The sequence below is a fragment of the Neopsephotus bourkii genome, unplaced genomic scaffold (genome assembly GCF_033783945.1).
Source record: "Neopsephotus bourkii isolate Nb327-2 ecotype Australia unplaced genomic scaffold, CSIRO-AGI_Nbou_v1 NB_616, whole genome shotgun sequence".
NCBI lineage: Eukaryota > Metazoa > Chordata > Aves > Psittaciformes > Psittacidae > Neopsephotus > Neopsephotus bourkii.
Window position 1 is genome coordinate 2,075,475 of NW_026901116.1, and position 25,992 is coordinate 2,101,466.

Here is a 25,992-nt window from a genome sequence, read left to right on the forward strand (position 1 = left end):
CACTTTGAGGCAGGCAAATTTCTGTGCTATAGCATAGCACTCAGCGACGTGTGTTTTACACATGTACTAAATTCAGCTTTTCTACAACCTCTTAATTTTATTCCTTGTTACTCCATTGCAATAAAATTGTCCGTAGTCCTCCTTTGGAAGGAAGGACTGAATTTAGTGGTTCTTCCCTACTGGGGAGATTGACTGTGATTTTTGACTTCTCAAAAGAGGTCTTCTTGCCCTTTCTAGCTACATAGTAGGCTGTTGCTAAATGGAACTTTGTTTATTGGTGCAGCTCTGTGTGTTTTGCTTTTGGATTTGAGGGCTTTTTCCCCCCAGAGGTCCTAGGTAGAGATCAATTTGCCCTTCAAAGGGTGGTGAGATTTCTTCATGCTGGTTTTCTGTTTTCAGAGACTGCTACAGTACTGACTGCCTGTCTTTAAAGCCATAGATTTAGATGAAGGCAGTAGAATCACAGACTGGTTTGGGTTGGAAGGGACCTTAAAGCTCCTCCAGCTCCAACCCCTGCCATGGGCAGGGACCCCTTCCACTGGAGCAGCTTGCTCCAAGCCCCTGTGTCCAACCTGGCCTTGAACACTGCCAGGGATGGGGCAGCCACAGCTTCTCTGGGCACCCTGTGCCAGCGCCTCAGCACCCTCACAGGGAAGAGCTTCTGCCTAAGAGCTCAGCTCAGTCTCCCCTCGGGCAGGTTCAAGCCATTCCCCTTGGCCTGTCCCTACAGGCCCTTGTCCCAAGCCCCTCTCCAGCTTTCCTGCAGCCCCTTTAGGCACTGGAGCTGCTCTAAGGTCTCCCCTTCAGGAGCCTTCTCTTCTCCAGGCTGCCCCAGCCCAGCTCTCTCAGCCTGGCTCCAGAGCAGAGCTGCTCCAGCCCTCGCAGCATCTCCGTGGCCTTCTTTGGACTTGCTCCAGCAGCTCCACGTCCCTTTTGTTTTATTTCTTACTAGATGTTGGAATGTGTCATTCTGTTTCTCTGAAACCATATTTCTTTTTTTTTTTTCCTTACAGGTATACTGATGTTATTGATGTTGTGCAGGCTCTGCAAACTCATCCTGACCCAGATGTGAAGTCTTCCTTTATCATTGGAGCAATTAATACTTGTGTGGAGCCACTGAGTTGCTACATGGAACACAGGTATACTTTAAATATATTAATTAGTTTGAAAATGGATATGTAAGTTTGAGATGACTTTTATAATAATTAGAGATATGATGGTTAAATGTCATTGAACTGCCTTCAATCTCTAGGTAATCCGTCTCGGATGAGCTTTGAAGTGCTGTTTGGTTTATAAGGATGACACTTGGTTTTCACCAGGTGTATGATACATAGTAATAAAAGTTTGGCTTATGGAAGAATAAGCACAGATTGTCATTAGCATGCTGCTTAAATTTACCTATAATGGGTAAGGACTTCAAAATCTGGATAGTTGACTGTCCTCTTGTGTGCTTTTAAAAATCATTCTTTTTATGATCTTTATTTAAGTATGATTGAAAATTGAGATGTGATCTCAGTTTAGGTTATCGATTGTATCACTGCTTTTGGGTATTAAATGAAGACTTTACAGATTTAAAACATGGAAGCAGTCCCAAGTTTAGTGGAAGAGAATGACAAAGCACGGAAGCAAAAGAATTGCAAGTATTGAAGTCTGATATCCTGGGTTACTGCAGAGGCAGAGGGTGGGGAGGAAACAGTGGCAAAGCCAAGTCACTGACATTTTAAACAGAGTGGTTTGGTTGCTGTTTCATAGTATATATTCAGCAAACATGGAGCTAATTTCATAGATCCATCTCTAAAATAGTCATACTCAAGTTTTGCAATTATGCCCTTCAAATGATTTCATAAAAGTAAGTTAAAGCAGTTACAGTTTTGGGAGTTCTTAGCTTCAATTCTGTTTGTGCTAAAACCGTGCTTCACAGCATAGAGGTGAACTCACCAATAACTTAATGGAAGTGTGTTCCCTAAACTTCCTAGCTGTTTTTAGAACACTAACCAATGTGCTTCTTGTGCTTTGCACTACTCAATAAATAGATGTTATTTTACTGCTTTTTTTGTCTCCATTACAAAGACTGTAAATAAATAACAACAATTACATAAGGTATTGGTGAATTGCTGCTGGAATGGTGCTTAAACTTCTTCATTCCTAAATTATAGGAAACACAAGTTCCATTTTTAGGTTTTGGGGGTATTTTAAGCTTACTAATGTGTTACTGTTCATGGTACTGAGTAGTATTTACAGCAGTAGTAGCCTGCAGTCCTTTGACTAACATTGTTTGTCTCCTCAAGTGCAGTAGCAATTGAAGGAAGAGGCTTAGCTTATGCCATGGGCTATTTGTGTCTCGCTTTGAAGTTTCTCCTGATAAGAACTTACCAAGTAGCCACATACTGCCAACGACAAACCTTTCAGTTGGGAAGCTTTGGCGAGTTCACTGTGAGAATCCAGAAGAGTGATTTTAATGATTGACTTGAGACTTTGCAGTCAGGAAAGTCAATATCCTTTCCTGTCTCAAAGTTCATTACTGTAGAGCTTCAGCTCTCTCATGAGCCTAGGATGGAGCTCTTCCCTGTGTTGAATAGCACACCAGGGCAGGCAGAGGTAGTTGAAGAAGGACTCTGCAGCTTTTGTTTGCATGGTAAAGCTCATAAAAATAGTTGTCACTTGTCTGACACGGTACCAGCAATTGGTATGATGTGTACAGAAAGTATTGTGCACATAGAGCCCTTCCATAAAGAGTTCCCAGCATGTCTGGAAGGCACAATTCTTTAGGACAGCTGAAAATTCCTATTGTTTTAGGAGGAATTGAAGTAATGTTGAAGCTTTGCTGTCTTCCTACAGTACAGAATGGATTGTGTGGTGGGAATTAGCTCTTAAATGCATTAAAGAATTAAAACCATCTACAAAACTTAAGTTTTGCAAAACTGAAAGATGTAACCTGTGGGGATGTTCCAGTTACATGGAGTGAGGAAAGGGAATATGAAAATGGTTTGGATACGAAATCGTTAGCTGTCGGTGTCCAAATGAATGTAAATGCTTTACTTAATAATATCCATTCTTGATACATGAACTTCTGCTTTCTTTAGGCTTCTTTTTCCTAAGTTCTTGGACCAGTGTTCACAAGGTATGTGTCACTTCTCTTGACTTTGAGCTATACAGAACAAGTAGCTGAGCCATATGGCCAAATAAATACGCTGTAAATGCATATAGTCAAAGGATCATAATAAACTCTTGGAGGTAAGAACCATCTGTGCAGAACAGACAATCTCTGCCTACACTATTAAACATCACAGCCACCTGGAGAAGATGTAAGACTCTGGAGCATGATGCATTTTGGTTGTCCTCATCTGGAGGATGGGCTTCTTAAGACCATGAGTTAAGCTGCTTATCTTGAGCTGCTGTAACTCATGCTATGTTGTTAATTTAGGAGGAAAATGGACTGGATTTGAGTTCTAACATCTTTTGGGGCAGCATGAGGAAATGGAGCTTTCTTTTAATTTCTGCTATTTTAGAAAGGGGAAAAATGAGCTGCTTACTTTGTTCCCCGTATCCTCCTCTTAATGCAGTATAGAGGATCCTCACAGTGTTCATTTGACATTGCAGCAGACAAAAAAGCTCAATTGCAGAAGAGCTGTTTCTTATCTGTATATTTAGTTTGATATCCTGACTCTGAGATGAACCATTGGCTGCACCACTCTCCTTGTCAGGCTTGGAACTTAGAGCTGGTGTTAGTCTAAGTTGGGATATCCTTCCTCCTGACACATCATCAAATAAGTTTCAAGAGCAGAAGCAAATTCGACTCTAGCACATTTACAGTTGTTTTTAACACTTGTGTAGCTGATTCACAACATTAAAACCACTGTGTGGGATCTGTGCATATATACGAGAACAGATCTCTCCAGTCAGATAATCCTTATTTTGGGCAGAGTATAAGCTGAGGCTGAAACTGGATAGACCAATAGCAGTCGAGTTGGTTTTTAGTCACTATTAGACTGCAGTTACTGCAGCATGACTTGCTGATCTTACACTCACATCTTCCCATGGTGAACTGCAGGGCTGCAATTGTTGTGTTTGTATTGAAATGCAGTTGTCAGAGTTGGGTGCTGCACTTTTCTGGTGCCTGTTTAGATTCCTTAGTGCTGTTTTGCTGCCAGAATTATGCCACCTTTTATTCATGAGTGAAGGGAGCCCAAAAGTATGAAGTTGTGAACAAGCACGAGAGTATGTAGGTGCTATTGTATAGATCATAGAATCATGGAATAGTTAGGGTTGGAAAAGACCTTAAGTTATCCAGTTCCAACCCCCCCTGCCATGGGCAGGGACACCTCACACTAAACCATGTCACCCAAGGCTCTGTCCAGCCTGGCCTTGAACACCGCCAGGGATGGAGCATTCACAGCTTCCCTGGGCAACCCATTCCAGTGCCTCACCACCCTCACAGTAAAGAACTTCTTCCTTACTTGAACACTGCCAGGGATGGGGCAGCCACAGCTTCTCTGGGCACCCTGTGCCAGGGCCTCACCACCCTCACAGGGAAGAGCTTCTGCCTTAGATCTAACCTGAACTTCTCCTGTTTCAGTTTAAACCCATCACCCCTTCTCCTGTCACTGCAGTCCCTAATGAAGAGTCCTTCTCCAGCATCCTTGTAGGCCCCCTTCAGATACTGGAAGGCTGCTATGATCAGTGTTTTATTCTTATTTGGAGAAAAATCTTGGTGCTACAAATTGGGGAACTGTGCTATAACTGGGCTATAACTATCATTGTTATAGCCATGGGTGAAAATGAAGAGAGCAGGAGAAGGTTGAGAGTGAAGAATATAACAAATAATAACTACTGAGAAGTTCATGGTACACAAATGCCCTTTTTGGTTTATGTCAGAATAAAACCAATAAATACTCAAATCTATCTTCTTTTCAAGTCCATTTGTTCAGACCTGATTGGATGAGCATTTGTCATTGTTCAAGGAGGAACTAGAAGCAGCTTAGAAAAAGCATAGCTAATTCTCCTATGGTCCAAGGACTGAAAGAAGGGAATGATATTGGTGGTTAGAAGAATATTCTGGCGGTGAATGGTTTATGCATGTTGCAAGGTTTTGTCATCTAGTTTTCAGATACAAGATGTGACATTAGATAGCCCAGAGGTCTGTTTGTGTGAAGTGAATTGTTTCACATGAATAGAAGCAATTTTTGTGTAAAAAGTTCTAAGGGGAAAAGTATGCTTTGAACTGGGATGGGGTCTGCTCTTAAACCTTCCAGACAAATGCACAATTGTATCACAAGTGAGGTAGATAATTTACTTCTGCATAATCAAGAATTCATTTCTGATGCAACAATAGCAATATTTCATAGGATCCTGGAATCCCTGGTTGGAAGGGACCTCAAAGATCATTGTGGTCCAACCTTTCTAGGCAAAGCATGACCTACACCAGATGTCCCAGCACCCTGTCCAGCCCAGTCTTAACGATGTCCAACACTGGGCAGTCACCACTTCCCTGGGGAGATGATTCCAGTCGCTGCTTGTTCTCAGTGTGAAGCATTTCCCTCTTGTGCCCAGTTGGAATCTCCCCACCAGTACCTTGTGCCCATCACCCCTTGTCTGACTAGTGGGACTCTTTGTCCAAAGGGAGACTCCGTCTGCTTTGTATGCACCATTTAAATACTGGAACATGGTGACCAAGGTGTCCCTGAGCCTTCTCTTCTCCATGCTGAACAGTCCCAGGTCTCTCAGCCTTTCCTCACACATTGCCCAGCCCTTGGATCAACTTTGTTGCCTTTCTCTGGACCCTTTCTTCCCATCCACATCTTTTTTGTACAGCTGGAACCAAAACTGAACCCAGTATTGCAGGGATGGCCTGACAAGTGCTGAGCAGAGTGGGATATTTAGTGAGGCATTCACTTTGAGAGATGTTTATCTTACTGGCTTTGTGTGTTTTGAACCCCAGTAACTACCTGGCAAATTTTGGGAGTGAGCATACTTTCAGCCTTTTGCTGCTGCTTTCCATGTCTGTTTATTGCATGGCTTTCTCTGTGCTGAAGGGGTACCTATGCATGTTATCAACATGACATCATTTTACATGAGTTGCACTTTGCAAAGCCACAAGACTAACAGAGACAGAGGAGGATCAGGGATGACTGATCAAGCCTTGAGCAGAGTGACCAATTTTAGCAGTTTTGCTTTGTCTCTCCTTTGCATACTTGCTTAAACCTTCATAAAGATCTTGCCAGCTGTGTGCTGTAATTTCCTTTTGTCTCCAAATATCTTTTCCTCTTCTTTTTCTTGCACAGAAGCTGTAAGATGACACCTCACTAGTCTAAGTAATGTACATGCCTAATTACATTGGCATCTCTTGTGTATGAAGTTGTTCTGCAGATTTAGACATCACCGTTGTTAAATATACCCATTGTACATTTAGGAGCAAAGAGGATCTGCTATTCCTATAAACCATGCTTACTTTAAATCTATCCCTCCTGTTTCTATAGTGCGTCTATTGAACATGCGTTCCCCAGGCTGCAAATACTGCTTTCTTTACATGAGTATATAAATAAGGAATTAAACAGAAGTGGGTGGTCTTCAAAATGCCATAGAAACAGAGGTGACAGTGATAATTTGAATAGAAGAGGTCGAAATTATTTGTTACTGAAGCTGTGTAGGCACCTTCCAGTTCTCAAAGCTATTTTTCTTCTGGATTACACTACCCGTGTTCAGTTATCATAGACTGTTGCTTGCCAGCACAGGGCCAATTCTTGATCAATACTGGCACTTGCCAGATTTATGCATAGGTATGCATGGAGCTGAAGCAGGTTCCCTGGCTCTGAGTGTCTTCTGTTACTTCCAAGCTTTGTGTGGGAGTTTATAAGCAAGAATGACAGCTGGTGCCCAAAAGCTGTTCCCTTAGACAAGCACAAATGAAGCAGAGATTGGTGGAGAAAGAGCATAGGTGGTGAGCATGAGACAAGGTGCACAGGCTTCTGATTTCCTCAATGTTTTCTGCCTTGTATCTTTTCCTTAACTGTAAGCTTTGCCAGCTTAGTCCTTGATGAATTACCTGGTGTTTCTAACTGTAAATGCTTCACAGCATTTATGTCACACAGTCCTTTTGCTATTCTGTGCCAGCTTCAAATGCCTGAAGGAGCTACAAGAAAGCTAGAGGAGGGGCTTTTAACAGGGGCCTGTAGGGACAGGACAAAGGGGAATGGCTTTAACCCACCAGAGGGGAGATTGAGATGTGATGAGAAAGTATGTTTTTAATTAAACATGACCTTTAAATCAATATCAAGTTTGGGGATATTAAGAAAACCCCACTGCACACATAGAACACCTACAGTGTGGTTGTTGATTACCTTATTCATACTTCCCATCTTAATTGCATGGTGTACATAATTATTTCAGGCATATGTGTGACTGAGAGTTCTATGCGTGCTTGTTGCTGTTATCCTCCCACCCCACCTCTCTCAAGAGCAATTGTGTAATAGAGAAAACATGGATATTTCCAAAATTGGATTGGAAACTTCTGGGGGAGATGAAAAAAAGGAGAAATATTAATGAAGGAAGCTTGCTATTATTAAAATTCTAGCTTGGAAGGGTCAGTGATGCAAGTGACAGTGACTGGGAGGATGCGGTGTAATTTAGGTACCCCAGAAACATTTGGTAGAGAGATTTCTGCGTTGTGCAGCCTCTGCAAGAAATCGTGTACTTTAGTGACTTCTGTAAAGATAGGGAATAACTCTAAGGAGCGGGTCATGAGATGAGCTTCATCACACATTCTGCTTTGAATAGTGATGAGTTGAGCCTGGAGAAGACTCCAGAGCAGCTCCAGTGCCTAAAGGGCCTACAGGAAACCTGGAGAGGGGCTTGGGACAAAGGCCTGTAGGGCCAGGCCAAGGGGAATGGCTTGAACCTGCCCGAGGGGAGACTGAGCTGAGCTCTTAGGCAGAAGCTCTTCCCTGTGAGGGTGCTGAGGCGCTGGCACAGGGTGCCCAGAGAAGCTGTGGCTGCCCCATCCCTGGCAGTGCTCAAGGCCAGGTTGGACACAGGGGCTTGGAGCAAGCTGCTCCAGTGGAAGGGGTCCCTGCCCGTGGCAGGAGGTTGGAACTGGAGGTGATTCCATCTTCAAATCTTGGAAAGCTTTTGCTTAGGAAGAGTAACCATTGAAAGAGATTTCAATGAAATCGTTGGCACTAGGTGCAAGGTGAAGGCACACTTCAGTCTGAAAAAGCTGAGCCTTTTGGGGAAATGGGGCTCAGGACAAATAGTGATCCCATTGTTTTTCTCTGTTATCTTTTTTGATGTCAATCCTTCTGTGTATTGAATTTGCCAGAGGCTTTAAATCTTAGTGTTTTTCGTTAAACTCTTCCTCAAATTGATTCTTGTATGAACTTACTGTTTTAATTAATTGGTTTTTGTGATTGATTGAGTCTAAATTGCTTCTGTTAGATGAACCATTCCTTGCTTGTTGTCTCATTAGTAACTTTAATGTAGTGAGATGGAAGGAAAATAAGAGGAGAATGTTACATCACGTAATTGTTTAGCAGTCACTGTTGCATACCTGACTTCTGTAAACCATCCTCTGATCTCCTTCCACAGGCCTGGTGAGTAACGTGGTTTTCACAAGTCACGCTACCGAGCAGAAGCATCCACTCCTCATGCAGCTGCAGAGCCTCATCCGAGCAGCAAATCCTGGTGTTGCCTTCATCTTGGCTGAAAATGGAGTTGTGACTAGGTAATGTTGATCACTGTCCAGTATTTGTCACTTGGGGCAGATTGGGACACTTAGAAACCTGTATTCTCTTGTTTTACTCTGGTAACTTACGCAAAGAAGATTTAAATTCTTCTCAATTGCTTCTCATGCAAAAGGCATCTTCCCTTTAATTTATAGTCATATAAATACAGGTTTTAGGAAACTTATTTTGTTAGCAGAGTATGACTTACGTTACTGTCACACTAAGGGAAAAATACTCTTACTGGGACTAAAATACTCTTTACTGTGACTAATGCTCTGTTTTATGTAAGTAGCATACAGATAGCAGCCATTTTATTGAACTTAAGAATCTTCATCTTTATCTCTTCATAGGAATGAGGACATTGAATTAATTCTCTCAGAAAGCAGTTTTTCAGATCCTCAGATGATGAGAGCTCGGTATTTGATGTACCCTGGCTGGCAAGTATCTAGGCTGAGAACTATTACAACTATTTTTCTAATTAACTTGAAGATTAAAAAGTCTTACTAACTTAATTTTTATGTTTTTATCAAGACTACTCATTTGGAACAAGCAATAGCTTTATAAATCACTTTTAAAAGAGAGCTGATGAGTTTGCTTAGTAGATACACGATTGCTGTCCTTTTATGGGGAAAAGGATCCTTTCTGGACACCATTTAAATGAATGGCAAAATTACTGTTGCTTTTCAGAAGAATAGAAAAGAACCCTCTGGGAATAAGCTGGGAAGGATTGGGATGGGTGAGGTCAATAATGACTGGAGTAATTTCATTCTGACAGCTATTCAGCCTTACTGGAATGAACTTGCTATGTCAGCCTAGCTATTAACGGGACAATTATTCATAAACCCCAGCAACGTTATTGACAGTCTTGGCAGAGGTAGAGGCCACAGTAATACGTGGTACCAAGCTTGCCATTTAATACTGAGTGATATTTTGCATGGTTCAGGGTTCTTTACACATCTTGTTGCAGTTATCTGCGCTGCACCTATTTGGCAGAAAATACAAACCTGTCAGGCTTCATAACTGCTGCCTGACTGGTTTCTAGTTAGGTTTATAGTGCTGGAAGCACGATTTATTTACCATGCCTTGCCAGCCCTCTGTGTATGTGTATCTTTATTCATAATGCTTGCTCAAAATTGGATGCAAGTAAAGCACCTGAAGTAAATTGGCACAAAACTCTGGATGTCAGAGCTGCTTGTGGATTGTGGGAGCCAAAGGGAGAGGGAGAAAGAAAGAAAAGAAAGTATTTAAAGCTTTTAGACAACAGTTAATCTATTTGATAATCATAGAATGGTTTGGGTTGGATCATCTAGTTCCAACCTGCTGCCATGGGCAGAAACACTTCCCACTAGACCAGGTTGCTCAAAGCCCCATCCAACCTGGCCATAATATGCAAGAATAGTATGTAGATAGTATGTAACTAAAGAAAATGGCAGCAAAAAGAGCATCATTGGAGTCCTGGGTGCTTTGAACAACCTAATAGTGTTAATATCCCAATAATAACACAATATTATTTGTCTTTAAGGTATGAAGGCAAATACGGAGCTGGGTCTGTCTTCCCTCCAATGGTTCAGATCTGTGTATGGTTTAACCGTCCTCTAGAAAAGACAAGATTTGTGACCAAATGTAAAGGTACAGATGAACTTTGACTGAGTTGATTGAAATCCAACTTGGAAATACTGATGAGTAGAGGGGAAGGAAGGCACTGACGTAGCACAGTTATTTAATTACTGCTGAAGTAAACTTCTAATTGAAAATTCAGCTTTCCTTCCTTCAAGTCCAGTAAATCATCCTCTTTAGTGTCTGCTCTGGGAAAATGACCCATGATTTTGTTCAGCTGAGAAGCTAATTTAATTTGGGGTTTCTAGAGACACTTATCTTCATATGTTAGCTTTTTATTTTGTGTTTAATTTTATTTGGTGGTGTTGAAATAGTTTGTAAGCGACCATTGGCTTCTACATTTTATACCAAATAATGCTTTGTAGTTACTAGAAAATAGGCTCAACACCATGTTAGGCTGCTAGAATAGATATATATAATCATGCCTTTCCTTCTTTCCATAGCAAAACAGTGTTAAGGAGCACCAGTTTACTTTCCATACACACTGTAAGCCTTCATTAAGCCAAACACGTGGTATTTCCCACCTACCCCATAGCAAAGAAATGAGAACGTATAGAGATTCCTCCTTGGAATTAATAGAGATGTTGTGTAGTGGGGCTCTGGAGGGCACTGCAGCTTTGGGATGTGCGTTAGAGACCTGTAGTATAGGTCTGACCAGAAGCTACACCAAGAAGGAAAATAAGTGAGATAATCTGTTTGTCTTCTGTTTCAAACAGCGATTAAGTCATTGCTCAAGCCGAGTCCTTTCTCTGGAAACATTTATCACATCATGGGCAAAGTTAAGTTTTCAGGTAAGGGTAAATTACTACGTAGGCATTGTCTTGTGATTGCATCTCTCTCTCTCTATATATATATATGAACACTTTTTAATGGACTGTATTCTTTCTACGCCAACGTGTTGATGTTAAATTAGATCAGCATTTATCAAGACGTTTTCTTTCTTGCCTCTTCTCCTTGTTAGATTCTGATAAAGTGATTGAAGTCTGTCACAACACATCATCTAATTCACTAAGCCTTGTGCCTGTTCAGGAGGGGCCAACTCCTCCTGATTCAAGAGGTGATAACAGAGACTGCAGCAGTCAACAGGAGTGCTTCCTTGTGTTCGTTGGCTGCTCTCTTAAGGAAGAGGATATAAAAGACTGGCTCAGAGAAACAGCAAAACAGGTTCGTGGGCATGCTTATGTTTGTTGAGTGTGATCTATTTTGTATTTCTTACCAAGAAAAGGAGGATTCTGAGTGTCTGGATGAAACTTGAGGGGGTTTAAAATCTCCTTTGTCCTCTACCAAGGTGTGTATGATTCCAGGGTGTAAATGTGTTTCAGAAAGAGGGGTAATAGTTTGCAAATGTGCATTGTAATTTGTGTATTGTTTTAATATCTGCTACAGCTTATTCATGGATTGAGCTGCTCTTGAACACTTGAGCAAATGGAGTATGTCCAGAATAAACACAAGATGATTTAGCTGAGACGTGATTGCCAAAAAACTGAAGTGTAGTATGAAATAAATCTTGAAGTACCTGAACGCTGCAAAGCTGAAAACTTGTTTTGATTCACTAAATTAAACCTTATTGGAATTAATCCACTGAAATGGAGGGTAGTTCTTTTCATTTTTGTCTGGCTTAATTTGTCAAGTGTGCAGCTATGTAAGACTTTTTCTGCATGGCTAATGTACCCAGGCGATAGAAGTTGGAGTAGCAAACAGGGAATATGCACATCCTAAGAAGCCTAGAAGGCATATTTTGCAGCTTTGGTTCTTGCTAACTTCACATTGTGAGCAGTACAACCTGACCAAGAGTGCAGGACAAGATGGTTCACTGCTACATAGCCAGGTAATAGCAGCAGGCGTTACATTCACCAGGCTGCCCATCAGGGTCTTAAGAAGTGAGTCCTGATTCAGAAATACACTTGACAGAAACTGTTCAACCATGCAAACAGCATATTTTAGCATTCCGGTTGGAACATGAGCCTCTAGTTCCAACTGTGCCTTTTGGTGATGCCCATTTTGGAACATGTATTACTTAAAATGCTCATGGTTACTTTATGGTTTAGGATTTGCAGAGTATCTCTAGAAAGTTGTGTAGGAAGGGAAAAAGTTTCCTCCACATCTTTGTTGGAGTTGTTTCTAAGCATCTTCAGGTTCTTCCCTCTGTTCTCCTGGCAGGTTGTTACTTGAAGTACACATTTTCTGTGATGGTATCTCATACTCTGTACATATCACATGGGTAATAGAGGGAGAGAAATGCTTTTGGCATTTAAGGAAGCTCACTATGCAATACTATTTTAAGTTTATGAAAACTTGGAGCTAAAATGCTATCTCAAGTGTGAAGCTGAGCAGTTGAAGACTACAAATAGTCTTTGCACAGTCTCACTGTTCATGGCTAATTCAGGGTTTCAGATTGTTCTGAGAATTACTGCATGCTACTTGAAAGAAAAGAGGTATGAAACTCCTCAGACTAAAAACTAGGTTGCTTTTCTGTTCCTGTGCCAGTTTTCTTCACTTTTTGCAATAAAGCTTTATTGAGATTTTTGTTCTTTAAGGTACTTTTAGAATTTGACATTTCTACAAGTGCTTTATGTAGAGATCACTTGATTTGTACTTTTGTTTGCAGAACAAAGTTAAGTGCATTGATGTAATTGAATAATTCTCACTAGAAACCCAATTTTATAATACATGCTATTAAAAGGAGTAAGTGTATGCTGGGCTTGAGCGTAATAACATGTTGATCATAGATTTCACTACCATTATGTGCAATTTTAAGAAAGAAATTTTCTGGTTTGTGGTTTGGGTTTTTTGTTTGTGTTTTAAATGTAATGAAACTGTAGGATTACATTGTCACTCAGAAGGTGTGTGTGTGTATATAGAATCATAGAATGGTTTGAGTTGGAAAGGACCTTAAATCCCATCCAGTTCCAACCCCTGCCATGGGCAGGGACCCCTTCCACTGGAGCAGCTTGCTCCAAGCCCCCGTGTCCAACCTGGCCTTGAGCACTGCCAGGGATGGGGCAGCCACAGCTTCTCTGGGCACCCTGTGCCAGCGCCTCAGCACCCTCCTTATCTGTCTGTCTGTGTATCTATCTAACTGGGGTCTAATTCTTCATACAGAAACCTCAGAGAAAAGCCCTGAAAACCAGAGGAATGCTAACCCTTCAGGAAATAAAAAACATTCACGTAAGTAGAAGCAATTAATAGCAAGCCTTTCTTTTGGCTTATTTTCTTTAATATGCATTTGTATGATAGAGCACCTCCCATACCTGCCATAACAAGTGTGCTAAGCATTAAATTATTATGGCACTTACTGTCTGTTGATATACTTGAAACACAACTGAGGCTGTCCAGGAGGCATTTGAGATATAAATCTTGGTGTTATCTCAGAGCTTCAAGTTGGCTTCAAGTAGGAGGAGATGCTATAGAATCATCACAGACTGGTTTGTGTTGGAAGGGAGCTTAAAGCTCATCCAGCTCCAACCCCTGCCACAGGCAGGGACACCTTCCACTAGAGCAGCTTGCTCCAAGCCCCTGTGTCCAACCTGGCCTTGAACACTGCCAGGGATGGGGCAGCCACAGCTTCTCTGAATGGTGGACAAGTGCATGCTTTTCGTTACTATAATGGTCTTTCCCTGTGTTTTCTCCCTTTGCTGTGCTGTGCAGGTTAGGATCCCAAATGCCTAATCCTGCCCTCATCAACTGGCTTTTGGTTGTAAGAGCTGGAATTGGTTTCCTAAGAGTTTGGCATGACTATGGGTAGTGTTGCTGCCCAGAACTCCCTTAGTCTCTATGGTTGTCATTTCTCATGCTGTCTTTTATAGCCAGGAGCTATACCTTCCTCCAGGGCTGTTAAAGTCCTTCTGCTGAGTTTTTCTTTTATCTATTTAAGTTTGTTAGGACTGTCTCTAAGCAATTCTGAGCTTTAAATGTTTGATGTATGCTGTATTCTTTCTTAATATAGGTGAAACGCCACTTGGATCCACTTCCAGCTGGTTATTTTTACAACGGGACCCAATTTGTGAATTTTTTTGGTGACAAAATGGATTATCATCCATGTATCCTTTAAAATGGGGGGTTCTTTTTGGTGAGGGCTTTTAGGTAGGCAACAGGCTATGCAAATCTGAAATGCAGAGTGTCTAAGCAGATGATATGGTAACGAGCCAGTTTGATTTGCAGGTGGTAATGTGAAGTGAAAAGTTTAGTTCCTTCAGTCTGTGCATGGCTACTTGCCATTCCGAGCTAACTGTTAAAACACTTCAGAGATAGGATCTAAAAAGCAGAGTAGAACCAACCAAACAATTCCCCAACTGTACATGAGCTCACACAGAGCATAATTTATGGACCACAGCTTGTCAAAGAAATCCTTTTCAAGCCAAATAGTGCTGTAATATTGCATAATGCCTGGTCATGACTAATAAAACTTCCAAATGAATATAATCTTGTGTGCAGGCATGTGCGTGCACACACTCAAGTCAAAACAATGGGGGTTCTTTTAGGTTTTACTACAGAATCCTGTTCTTCTGCCACGTATTTTGTGGTGAAGCTGATCTTCAGTGATTGCTCTCATTTTGTATGAGGGAAACCTTAGTGGATGCACTGCAGGAATGTTCTGAACAGAGTGTTCAGTTAGGTGGGGAGGTGCATCTATTTGTTATCACTTTTAAAACTCACTTAATCAGGTAAAACTTCATTTTAAAACCACTTCAGCATAGCAGTGATTTACTGACCAAACTGTGGCATATACACACTTGTAAATGCGCTGTCCTTGCTGGTCTTGCTTGGTGTCAGTGGACAGAGCATGAGCTAAAGCTGAAGTAGGATCTTCTGCATTTCTTTCCAGAGATTTGGCAAGAAACACCAGAGTAATACTAATGTTCCAGTGGATTCCCATTCTCCTTTCTTGTTTTCGTAACTTCCCATTGTTTTTTGTCTTTGTTTCATTATCGTTTTCAAATTTGGTTTTCTATTCCAAGTTTACTTTTCACTTTATCTTGGACAAACTTCACAAAAATCCAAGTGGATTCTGTGATTCTGTTTTGGAATAAGAACAAACAGTTGTTTTCTGTGTCTGGTGGGACAATTTTAACTTCGAAACCACCTCCTACTCCTGGTAGAGTGTCAGAAAATAGTCTTAATAGTGCACTTTGACTTCAGTATGCACCATCTTGGTGTCTGGCAATAAAAGATACAGGCACTGGTTGACCACTTTGGGATGATTTGAATGTGGGGCAGAGATTTTTCAACTTCCACTTAACCAAAATAGTTGTAAGCATCTGCCAACCTTCTGTAGTTTTGCTGTTCTTATAGTCTTCCTCTTGATTGGGAAATGTCTATTGTGCAACTCCATTATTTCCCAGTAACACAGGGTAGTTGTGGTTAGGTCTGACTGTGGGACTCCCAGAAAGTAATACATTGGATTTCTGCTTTCAGTAAGTGTTCCTGAACTGATACCTCTTTCCAACCTGTATGTTCTTTGCTATCTGTATCAATGTTTCTCCTTAATGTTTCAAAATCAGTGATGGACCAATTCATGAACGATTACTTGGAGGAAGCCAACAGGGAGATAGAGAAGTACAACAGAGAACTCGAAGAACAAGAGTATCATGATCTCTTTGAGCAGAAGACATAAGCATGTGTATTGGGTGCGTTTTCTGAATCACCTACTGTCAGTAACCAAAAATGCTGTTGTCCTTGCTAGAAAATTAAGTGTAATGACAGTTTTCAGCACTCCTTTTGAAACTTAAAGAGATCATTCCTGTAAGGTTGGCATTTTAATATGGTAACTGCTTAGCTGTTTGTACTGTCAGGTTTGCTTCCACTTCACCTTAATTCCAGACTGTAAAAAGCATCACTTGGAATCTCTGGCTAGTAGTGGAAACTTATCTAAAAGAAGAAGAAGAAGAAAAGAAGCAAAACTGTATTTCATAATAGGTCAGAATGTAATAATGGAATTGGTCTGTCATGCAGGTAATCAAACCACTTTAATCTCTGGGTGTCCCTTGAAACTTGTTGCACAGGAGCAGTGGGATCAGTATGTGGAACTGGGGGATGTTCCTAAAGCGAGAAATGGGGGGAACATTTAAAACACTCGGAAGAGTACCCAATCCCACAGCTGTTATGGTGTTCCCTAAGCGAGAAATGGGGGAATGCTTCAAAAACTTGGAATAGTGTTAATCCCACTGCTGTTACAGTGTTCCCAAAGCGAGAAATGGGGGAATGCTTCAAAAACTTGGAATAGTGCTGATTCCACAGCTGTTAGGTTGTTCCCAAAGCGAGAAATGGGGGAACATGTAAACTCAAAGAGTACCTAATCCTGCTGGTGTCAGGGTGTTCCCAAAGCAAGAAATGGGGGAGTGCTTCAAGAACTTGGAAGAGTACCTAATCCCACAAGTGTTATAGTGTTCCCAAAGCGAGAAATGGGGGAACAGTTAACAAACTTGGAATAGCGCTAATCCCACTGTTGTCAGGGTGTTCCCAAAGCAAGAAATGGGGGAATGCTTCAAAAACTTGGAGTAGTGCTGATTCCACAGCTGTTAGGGTGTTCCCAAAGCGAGAAATGGGGGAACAGTTAAAAAACTTGGAATGGTGCTAATCCCACTGCTGTCAGGGTGTTCCCAAAGCGAGAAATGGGGGAACAGTTTAAAGACTTGGAATAGTGCTAATCCCACTGCTGTCAGGGTGTTCCCAAAGAGAGAAATGGGGGAACACTTAAGAAACTCAGAAGAATCCCTTAGTCCCACTGCTCTCACAGTGTTCCCAAAGTGAGAAATAGGGGAACCTTTAAAAAACCTCAGAGTGCTAATCCCACAGCTGTGAGGCTGTTCCCAATGCGAGAAATGGGGGAAACAGTTAAACTCAGAAGAGCACCTAATCCCACAGTTATCACAGTGTTCCCAAAGCGACAAATGGGGGAATACTGCACAAACTGGGAAGAGTGCCTAATCCCACTGCTGTCAGGGTGTTCCCAAAGCGAGAAATGGGGGAACACTCAGGGATCTGTGTTTTTCTGAGGCCCTCATGTGTCTCACCCCCTCTACACAGTTTGAATCTGCAGCTGAAATTTTGGCTTGTCTAAAGCAAAGATGTTCATAGATTTCAGGGTGAAACGAGGTAAGTGGAGAGATACCTTGTTTTCTACCCAGTTATTGGTGGGCTAGAAAACACATGGCATGAGTGCTGGTAATCTGCAACTTGCTGTTGCTTAGAAGCCTATCTCTGAAGGCTTATTTCAGCACAAGAAAACTTGAGCAGAGCAAGAGACAAGGGAGATTCTGAAGCTGAAGATTTCCTTGTTATGAAAGTGACTTATTTCCAAAGGTAAAAAATATCAGAAGATGCACTTGAAGTATGGAAAGAACTTGTTTGGGAAGCTTTCAAAAGAGTTTGCACGTTGTAGCATTTCACTAAACTGATGCACCTGGTTTTAAGTACTTTACAAGAGAACCTTAATAACTGCTAAATAATATAATAGGAATTCTGGCAACTTGTCCTTTAACCTAATTTGCTACAAATTTCAGTGAGATTTCATAGCTCACCACTGAAGGATTATAAGGTAACCCAGCAGCTACTTAAAGGTAATTATTGAAGCCTGTTTGAATAATCAGATTATTGTAGCCATGCTGTGTGTTGAGAATGTAATCCAATAGTCCAGGAGGAATTCTTTATTTTCATATTCCTTTGCCTTAGGAACAGCTCAATCTGTTAATGCGACTGCAACTTTTTAGTCAGATGTATGTAATGCGGTAAGAAGTGGGATGAGTAATTCCTTACAGTACACTTAAAATACTTGTAACATGCCCATGCAGTCCCTTTCTGTGGCAGGAAAATGGGATTTAACTCCTGCCATCAAACCTAAGGCTAGATATAGTTTTATGCTTTCCTTAAGAGATGTATTTTTTACCTTTGGAATATGAAATGGCTGAAATTTCAATAACTGAAACACCTTTTCAGGTAGACTTCCAGTACACGTTGCTACTAGCTGGCTCAGCGCCTGCGCTGTGGTAGTTGCACAGCACAGAGGTGGAATTCCAGGTGCTGCAGGTTGGGATCTAGCTGTTGATAAGGTTTCGTTCCTAGCTTTCCTTCTAGATTTAAGAAGCTGTCTGAATTTAAGAGTTAATTTTCGTTTTGATTTTGCACACCACGAGACTTTATGAACTACTTGTATCCTGTTCAAGTACAGTTAAAAGCCAGCGGTTAGTTTGTGTTTCTAGGCTTTGTGGGGTAACCCATATTACAGGTATAGAGCATCATGATAAGGCTCGTGAGTTTATCTATGCATGGCTATACTTTAGTCTTAAGATACTGTAGTGCCTAGTAGATAAGTGTAGCTAGCAGTGAATTGGGGGGGGGGTGGGGGGGGGCTAGCAAGTGGTTTACAAACTAAGTACAATTGGTTGCATGTAACTATTGATTGAACCAGGATTATTAGAATAGAAAATCCTGGTCGTAACACTGCAATAAAAAGGGGCATTAGAAAATTCTTCACAAATTCTAGTTCTTTACCAGTAAACTTAGTGTAAACCCAGTGTGCTCCTTTCCAGTCCAAGTTATCTAATCTGCAAAGCCATATTTCTAGACTAGTGGTATGACTATGTAACATCAGAAGAAACACCAGTGATTGGGACCATGGGCATGTCAATGCTTCGTCCCAACTCCTAAGTCAATATCAGAGTAGATTTAAGTGCAATTGACCAATAGATGAAGATACTGTAGCTTATTTTGCTCTGCTGAACTCTTTTTAAGAACTCCTGTTTGTGCAGCTCTCAAAAAGAAATGTTGAATGGGGCTGATGCATCCGGGGCTGGTGGAACAAGTTCTGTTGAATTAGGAGTTGCCCTATGAACAAAAAAGAAACGAGTATTCCAAAATTGGCTGCTACTGTGCAAATGGAGCTGTTCCTTAAAAACTGATCAGAAGGGCTCGGAACAAAGGCCTAGTATACTTCTATACTGTACTGCATGCTATATGGTAATAGCTGTGTATTAAGAAGACCTTTCACCATACTGGTACTACTTCAATTCATATATTTTGGTATGGAAAGAAATTGATTACCTCAATTACTGGTGGGTTGCTTTTTTTCCTTAGTTTTTAACTGTGACTTTAAAACAGGGAAAAAAAAAAAAAGAGATGCTGAAATAGTGAAACTGTGACAATGATATCCTTTAAACATAGTAGTGCCTTGCAGGTGACCCCATTTATTCCCGAAGCATACAGTAAATGGGTGTCATGGGTTGTATTGCTTGTACCCACTTTTTGGTTTTTAAAGGAAAAACAGTTTTGGTGAAAGGACTTAAAAATTAACCTAGTGAAAGAATATTAGCACAAATGGTTAAACTGTATTAAAGAAAACTCTTTGAGGACTACAATGTGTGAATGCCTGATGCTGCTGATAGTTTAAGAGCAGTTGCTGATTATTTTGGAGCTCCTTCTAACAATCAGCAGCACTTTTGTTTTTGTAGAAGAGGGTAACTTTTGTACTCTGGTGGGAGAGTTTATACTGTACCAAACCCCATCTATTGGGTAATCTGGTTTCCTCACTCTTGAAGTTAAGGTGAGGATCGAGATACTTCTAGTTTTGAAACTCTTTTTAGCTACTGTACTATTAAAACCAACTAAAAGCACCATTTCTAAGCCACAAATGTTTGGATACAGAAGAAGTGCCATTACACTGTTCCTTTCTGTTCACTGTACTCTGGAAATTGGTGACAGTTATCATTGTGTCCAGGCATTTCTGATCTGGTGAAGAAGTGCTGAGAGTCCTCAAGGGGTTTACGTGCTTTGCTGACCTTCATGTTAGCAGCTTGTGGTGGTGGCTTTGTTATTTTCCTCACCAAGAATGAGTGCGATCAGGAGTTACTGAAGTTATAGGGAGAACAAAATGTGATAAGCTTAGGAGAGGAACGTGTGCAACTGGATTCATCCTGCAATCTCGGAGTATTTTACCTTTCAGCTGTGCAATTTGGTAGTAGTCTGATTTTACACTTTGCAATTAACAGAAGGGATTGCAGGGAGGGTTTAAGTTGCACGTGAAAGTTCCCTAATAAGTTTTCTTTTATTGTTATTATTATTATTATTATTATTAATTGAAACTTTTCTGAATTTGCACAGATTTAAGCTCTGGAATACGTTGGTATTCTTAAAAGGGAAAAAAAACCCCAATTGCAACTAGTAGAGTGAATTGTAAGCTGTGAGTTGGTAGAACCGCGTTGTTCATCTAATTTTAGATTGTTTAAAGATGTACCTCAGAAAGGTAGTGAGAAACTGCTTCATTTTGACACAAGGGTCAGACACTCGTGTAACACTTCTCACTTTACAATGTGCCAAAATTCACTTTTATACTAGTTCTCAATGCTTTAATATTTGCAACTTTAAGTTAAGAATTTGTCTTTACAAACACTACTGTAACTTCAGTTAAACTGAACGGTGTGATTGAAGCTTTTGGCCTCTTGTATTTATTACACGACTTGATCCAGTAAATATAAAATTACCTTTCCATTTATTTTTGTATTGTTTTACATGTTTATACCGGCAGTTCTGTGTGACTTTTACACCTGTAACTCAGATGTGATGGAAGGAACCAATAAACAGTATCCATCTGCTGTCGGTCTTTGACTCCTTTAACAAACTATTTCCTATCTCCTAAACTTGAATTTTTAAGCTTTTTAAGCAGTTTTTTTCTCAAATGTGATACTTTTCTAAACTGGTGGAAAGGAGATTGTTTTTCATTCAAACTAAATTGTGAAGAATTAAGGATTTAAGGTTGATTTTTGTTTTTTTTGGGGGGGAGGGTTTATTAAGCTGCAATTTTAAGTTTAGACCTTATTTTTTTGGGTTTCTGATTGAGTAAAATGGAAAATTCATAGGAGGACGAGGAAGAGGATGCTCCCACTCTGGGGAGACCCCTGTGCAGTCCTGATCCAGCTCTTGGGCAGCAGCACAAGAGGGATGTGGAGCTGTTGGAGTGAGGCCAGAGGAGGCTGGAACTGGATGTGCTTTAAGGTCCCTTCAACTCAAACCAGGCTGGGATTATACAAGTCAGGAAGAGCAAAACCCTCAACTAATACAAAGATTGCAATGCTTTAAAAGGCAATTGATGATGGGGATGCCTGCTCCTCGACTTTCATTCCCCAAACAGAGCTCAGTTAGATTTTTCTGGATAAATCTTATCCCTCAAGTCAGGGATTCAGTCGTGTTCCTTGGTCTCGGTTACCTAAATTTGGTGAGTCTGATGCTGTCTGCAGAGATTTCCATTCTGCTTCATTTTACACAAGCTCCTCTACCTTCCATTGTAAATGCCTCTGGAATGTCTTTGCCTACATGTCCATAGCTTCATAAATTAAACTCACTTCATTAGAGTAATGAGTTCACAACAGGAATTGCACATAAATGGAGCACTTGCCAATTGAATAGCTCTGGGTTTGGCTCCCATTGTACATTTTCAACAAGGTGCTTGTGTGATCTCTCCTATTGAATTTGCTTAAAATAAACCTTTGGGGTAGTTTGATGTCTTGGTAGGAAAGAAAACACCCAATGGGCAAGGCCTGGAGGATTTCAATGGCTTTATTGCTCCAGTTCAGGCCAAAAAAAAGCATGGAAAGTAAAATGTGGGTGAGCCATTCACGGCTAGGAAATCACTGAGCACACAATGTATTGTATAGATCACTGTAAACCCGCCCGACACGAGTAAAACAGGAAACTTCTAATAGTGAAAATTGAGCCTTCAGTTAACCCCACCAAAACTCTTCTATTTTCTCTGTGTTATCAAAGTTAGTTCAATATTTGCTTTATATACATCCTGTTCCGGACTTTGACTCCTCTATGTAGTGCACCTTCCTGCCTTCTAATATCTGATTTATTACATACCCGTTTCTCTTCTAAAGCTTGAGCTTTGCCTGCTTTAACTCTTTATCTTGTCTGCAGAGCTGGTTTTGTCCATAGTCTTTTCCTTACACTTCTGCTTTGTGAAGCACTGGAGAAAGAGTAACTGAGGAGCTGGAGAAGCAGGGAGGCGATCGGGATGGTGTGGATGGGTTGCAGGATCTTCTGGAGAGAGATGCACAGTATCTAATGTGGCTTGTGTGCATCAAATCAGGAGCTGGGTGGGTTTGCTGGGTTGCCTATGAAGTGAAAGGGGTGCAAATGTGCATTATGTGCTCAATGTCCAGCTGCTGGAGCTTGGACTGTAGGAGCATGGGGGAGAAAGCAGGTCCTATCCTCACATGCCCACCTTCTACCTCAGTCTGCTCTTCCCTAACACCCAGTGTTGGATGTGGAGGTTTCATACACCATCTCAGCAGTGGTGTTTGGATGGGGATTGCTGCCTTCCCAATGCTCTGGGGCTATTTGATGTCTGATTCTATTCACAGGCTTCACCTCGTTGCAGGGACATGAGGAGGAAGCGCTTTGCTCGAGGTCAGGAGGGATGTCACCAGCAGACAGGGAAGGTCCCAGAGGCTGGTTTGATGCCGAAGACTGTTGAAAGATGGGTTTCCTGTGCAACAATAGAGAATTCTGTTGTTTTTCCCTATGGAACCTCTTGAGATAAGGGCTGGAGTTCATCCTGTACCAGCAGACACATCCCTTCTCCCTTTGTTGGCACAAAGAGCACGAAGACAGAATTAGCCTCTTCTATGCCTGGTGCTGTCAGAGGTGACCTGCCCCTTTCTGGTGTGTTCCATCCTTGAATGGACCACAGGATGCTGTGCATCTACCGAACACATCTTCATGTGCACTGGCAACTGCAGATGCCGTTAGCAGTTGCAGTGGATAGATGACTTCTGCTTTAGGATACAGTAAGAGACTTGAAATTTCAGGAGGGAAGTTAAGAAATGGCTTGCTGACCCTGGTTGTGGCTGGCCCCATGTACAGAGAAAGAGAAGGCAGCACCAAACATGCTCACAGGGAAGCAACTTCACATCCTACCAGGCCTCTCAGCTAGTGGTGCAGGCTGGGGCAGGGATGCAAGAGTGGATGCTCTTGGCTTTCTGCTGGTGAGCAATGGTTAGCACCCCTAATGGTGGATGGCTCGGACCTCTTTCCTCTGCTAAAGCATCCGAGTTTTGTGACCCTTGAGCCCTTCCTTCAGGCCCAGTTCAGGTTGGCCAGGGGCTCAGAGGTGTTACGGAGAATGGCAAAGCTACAAACCATTCCTTAAGGAAGAAGCTCTTCCCTGTGAGGGTGCTGAGGCGCTGGCACAGGGTGCCCAGAGAAGCTGTGGCTGCCCCATCCCTGGCAGTGCTCAAGGCCAGGTTGGACACAGGGGCTTGGAGCAAGCTGCTCCAGTGGAAGGGGTCCCTGCCCGTGGCAGGGGTTGGAGCTGGAGGAGCTTTAATGTCCCTTCCAACCCAAACCATTCCATGATTCTATGAATGAGAGATATGGGGGACCAGTGATTTTGTGGTCGTACCTGATTTGTGTTGGAAGGGACCAATGGAGATAATTCTCTATATAACTACACCTTATATAGAGAATATAGAGAATATAACTACCCAGCACCTTGTAATAATCTTAGCATGAGGCCAAGCCCAGATCAATTCACCCAAGCAAGCAAAGTCTCTGCCTTGATTCCCCTTGCAGGAAAACCCAATGGTGCTGCTTTGCTGGGTTTGGGAAGGAAAAAATGTTGGAATTCATTGCTAGAATTGAGGTAGGAGCCTGCCTTGGTGCTGCCTTTTTGGGATGGACATAGAAACACAGAATGGTTTGGGTTGGAAAGGACTCTAAGAGTTCCAGGCAGTTCCAACCCCCTGCCATGGGCAGGGACACCTCACACTAAATCATGTTATCCAAGGCTCTGTCCAACCTGGCCTTGAACACTGCCAGGAATGAAGCATTCACAGCCTCCCTGGGCAACCCATTCCAGTGCCTCACCACTCTCACAGTAAAGAACTTCTTCCTTATATCCAATCTAAACTTCCCCTGTTTAAGTTTAAACCCATCTCCCCTTGTCATGACACCACAACCCAGAGCAGCAGTGAAGGGCAGAGCTCACCTGGAGGTGTGGAAAAGGAAAGGAAACCTTCCTGTAGGAGGAAAGGAGACCAGAAATGTTGCAAGCCCAGGGTGTTAATTAGGACAGGATTATGGCATTGGGATGCAGGGGGAATGTCTTTCCATAGGGCTGGAACCATTCTCCCTCCTTCAACCACACTCATGCTGCAGGTTACATCCCTCCCAGTTCTAAAAGGAGCCCTCTACCTGATGCCATGGGGCACAATAAGAGAAGATGGACACATCAGCATCCCCCAGGCTATGCTAAACCCTGTCCTGAGCTCGCCGGTCCCTCTGGGACGCATGGAGTTGTTCAGTGCTCGCATTGCTTCTGGTTGCGCTGGCTCACAGACAGCGCTGAGCTCGCCCGTCTGCTGCTTCCTTGGCAGCCGCCGAGGGTGGGGAAAGAAACAATCGTTTTCAATCAAAGCTTAATGTGTGCAAAGAGCAGCCCGGAGCATCCCTTTGGCAGCTCCTGCCGTGCACCAGGACGGCTCTTTCCCCCCCTGTCCCGGGTCAGCCTTGTGTTGCGAGTGAAGAGCTCTGACTGATTGTCTGCAGCAAGTCTGCCGTGGCCATGCGGCTCCTGCTCGCCACAGAGGTGCTCTCAGCCCCTTTGTGCCTCCAGCAGTCCTGACGTTTCGAGCACAATGTGGGCACTGTTGCAGACAAGCCTTCAAAGGGTGAGATGTGACAATGCTGAGTTTGGGGCTTTTGGTCTTCAGCTTTCCCACTGCTGCCCAGGCCAGCAATCTCACGCAAATCCTACTACAGGATGCTAAAGGTTCAGTTTTTTCTTTGTGATCTGGACATTTGAGAGGTTTCTAATTGCTTAATTCCCTGTTTTTCCGCTCTGGATGTGCAGCTGACCATGCAGTGCTGCCCCTACCCATGTTCTCTGTTGTTCCCAGAGTCCCCTGCCACGAAGTACAGGGGTTGCTGGAAAATGCCAAGCATTGAAAGCAAGAGGGAAGCTCAGGATGATTTCAGCTTTACCCACGGAAGACATTCCTTATGCATTGCAGCAAGACTTGAGGCTGTCAGTCAGCCCTTGAAGAGTTCACTGATAACCTAAGCTTGCAGAAAGCTGGTCTCAATCTGTCAGCCAGGGCATCCCACCGCAGATTAATTTGGGTAACTTCCTCGAATTGGCTTTTTCTCTCTTTTTTTTCCCTACTTCTCTCTGTAGACCAGAATCCTCCAATTAATTACGTATCCCAGGCAGCCAGATTTCCTCTTTCATTGCAATGGAAGAAAGGGAGCTGGTGGACCCTATTTGAAACGAAAAGCTGCTGGGGTCTGGGGGAAATGATGGTTGCTGGTTCAAAGTACAGCCCTGCTGTGAGTTCTTTGTGCCTTGGCTTCGTCACCAGCTCTTTGCTGCTCTATCATGCCTGGTTTACTTGGCTTGTCTGGTAGCACCAGGGTTGGTGAAGGCTGCCCTTGTCTTGCATGGCTTTGTCACCCTTTGGGTTCATCCTTCCTCATCGGAAGCACGTTAAAGACCCATCCTTCTCCCCATGGGTCCATTCATACAGCAATGCCACACAGGGGTGGCTCTGATCACTTCTGCTGTGTTAGAGACCTGAGTTTAGCCCCAGTGCTGTTGCAGATCTGTCTCTATGGGAGGAAAGCAGGAAAGAAAGCAAAACAATGGGGAAATATATTGAGCATCTCTCCT

General features: G+C 42.3%; 1 protein-coding gene across 1 annotated transcript in view; it reads left to right on the forward strand.

The window, feature by feature from the left end:
* Positions 1 to 20,920, forward strand: part of DNAAF9 (dynein axonemal assembly factor 9) — a 76,662-nt gene extending 55,742 nt beyond the window's left edge. The window contains exons 28-37 of the mRNA XM_061351975.1: positions 1,014 to 1,139; positions 3,084 to 3,121; positions 8,581 to 8,716; positions 9,068 to 9,154; positions 10,240 to 10,346; positions 11,051 to 11,125; positions 11,296 to 11,498; positions 13,437 to 13,502; positions 14,281 to 14,374; positions 15,836 to 20,920. Of these exons, the coding sequence (XP_061207959.1) occupies positions 1,014 to 1,139; positions 3,084 to 3,121; positions 8,581 to 8,716; positions 9,068 to 9,154; positions 10,240 to 10,346; positions 11,051 to 11,125; positions 11,296 to 11,498; positions 13,437 to 13,502; positions 14,281 to 14,374; positions 15,836 to 15,948 (1,045 nt within the window). The 3' untranslated portion in view covers positions 15,949 to 20,920. The remainder of the gene's footprint in view (positions 1 to 1,013; positions 1,140 to 3,083; positions 3,122 to 8,580; positions 8,717 to 9,067; positions 9,155 to 10,239; positions 10,347 to 11,050; positions 11,126 to 11,295; positions 11,499 to 13,436; positions 13,503 to 14,280; positions 14,375 to 15,835) is intronic.
* The last annotated feature ends 5,072 nt before the right edge of the window (positions 20,921 to 25,992 follow it).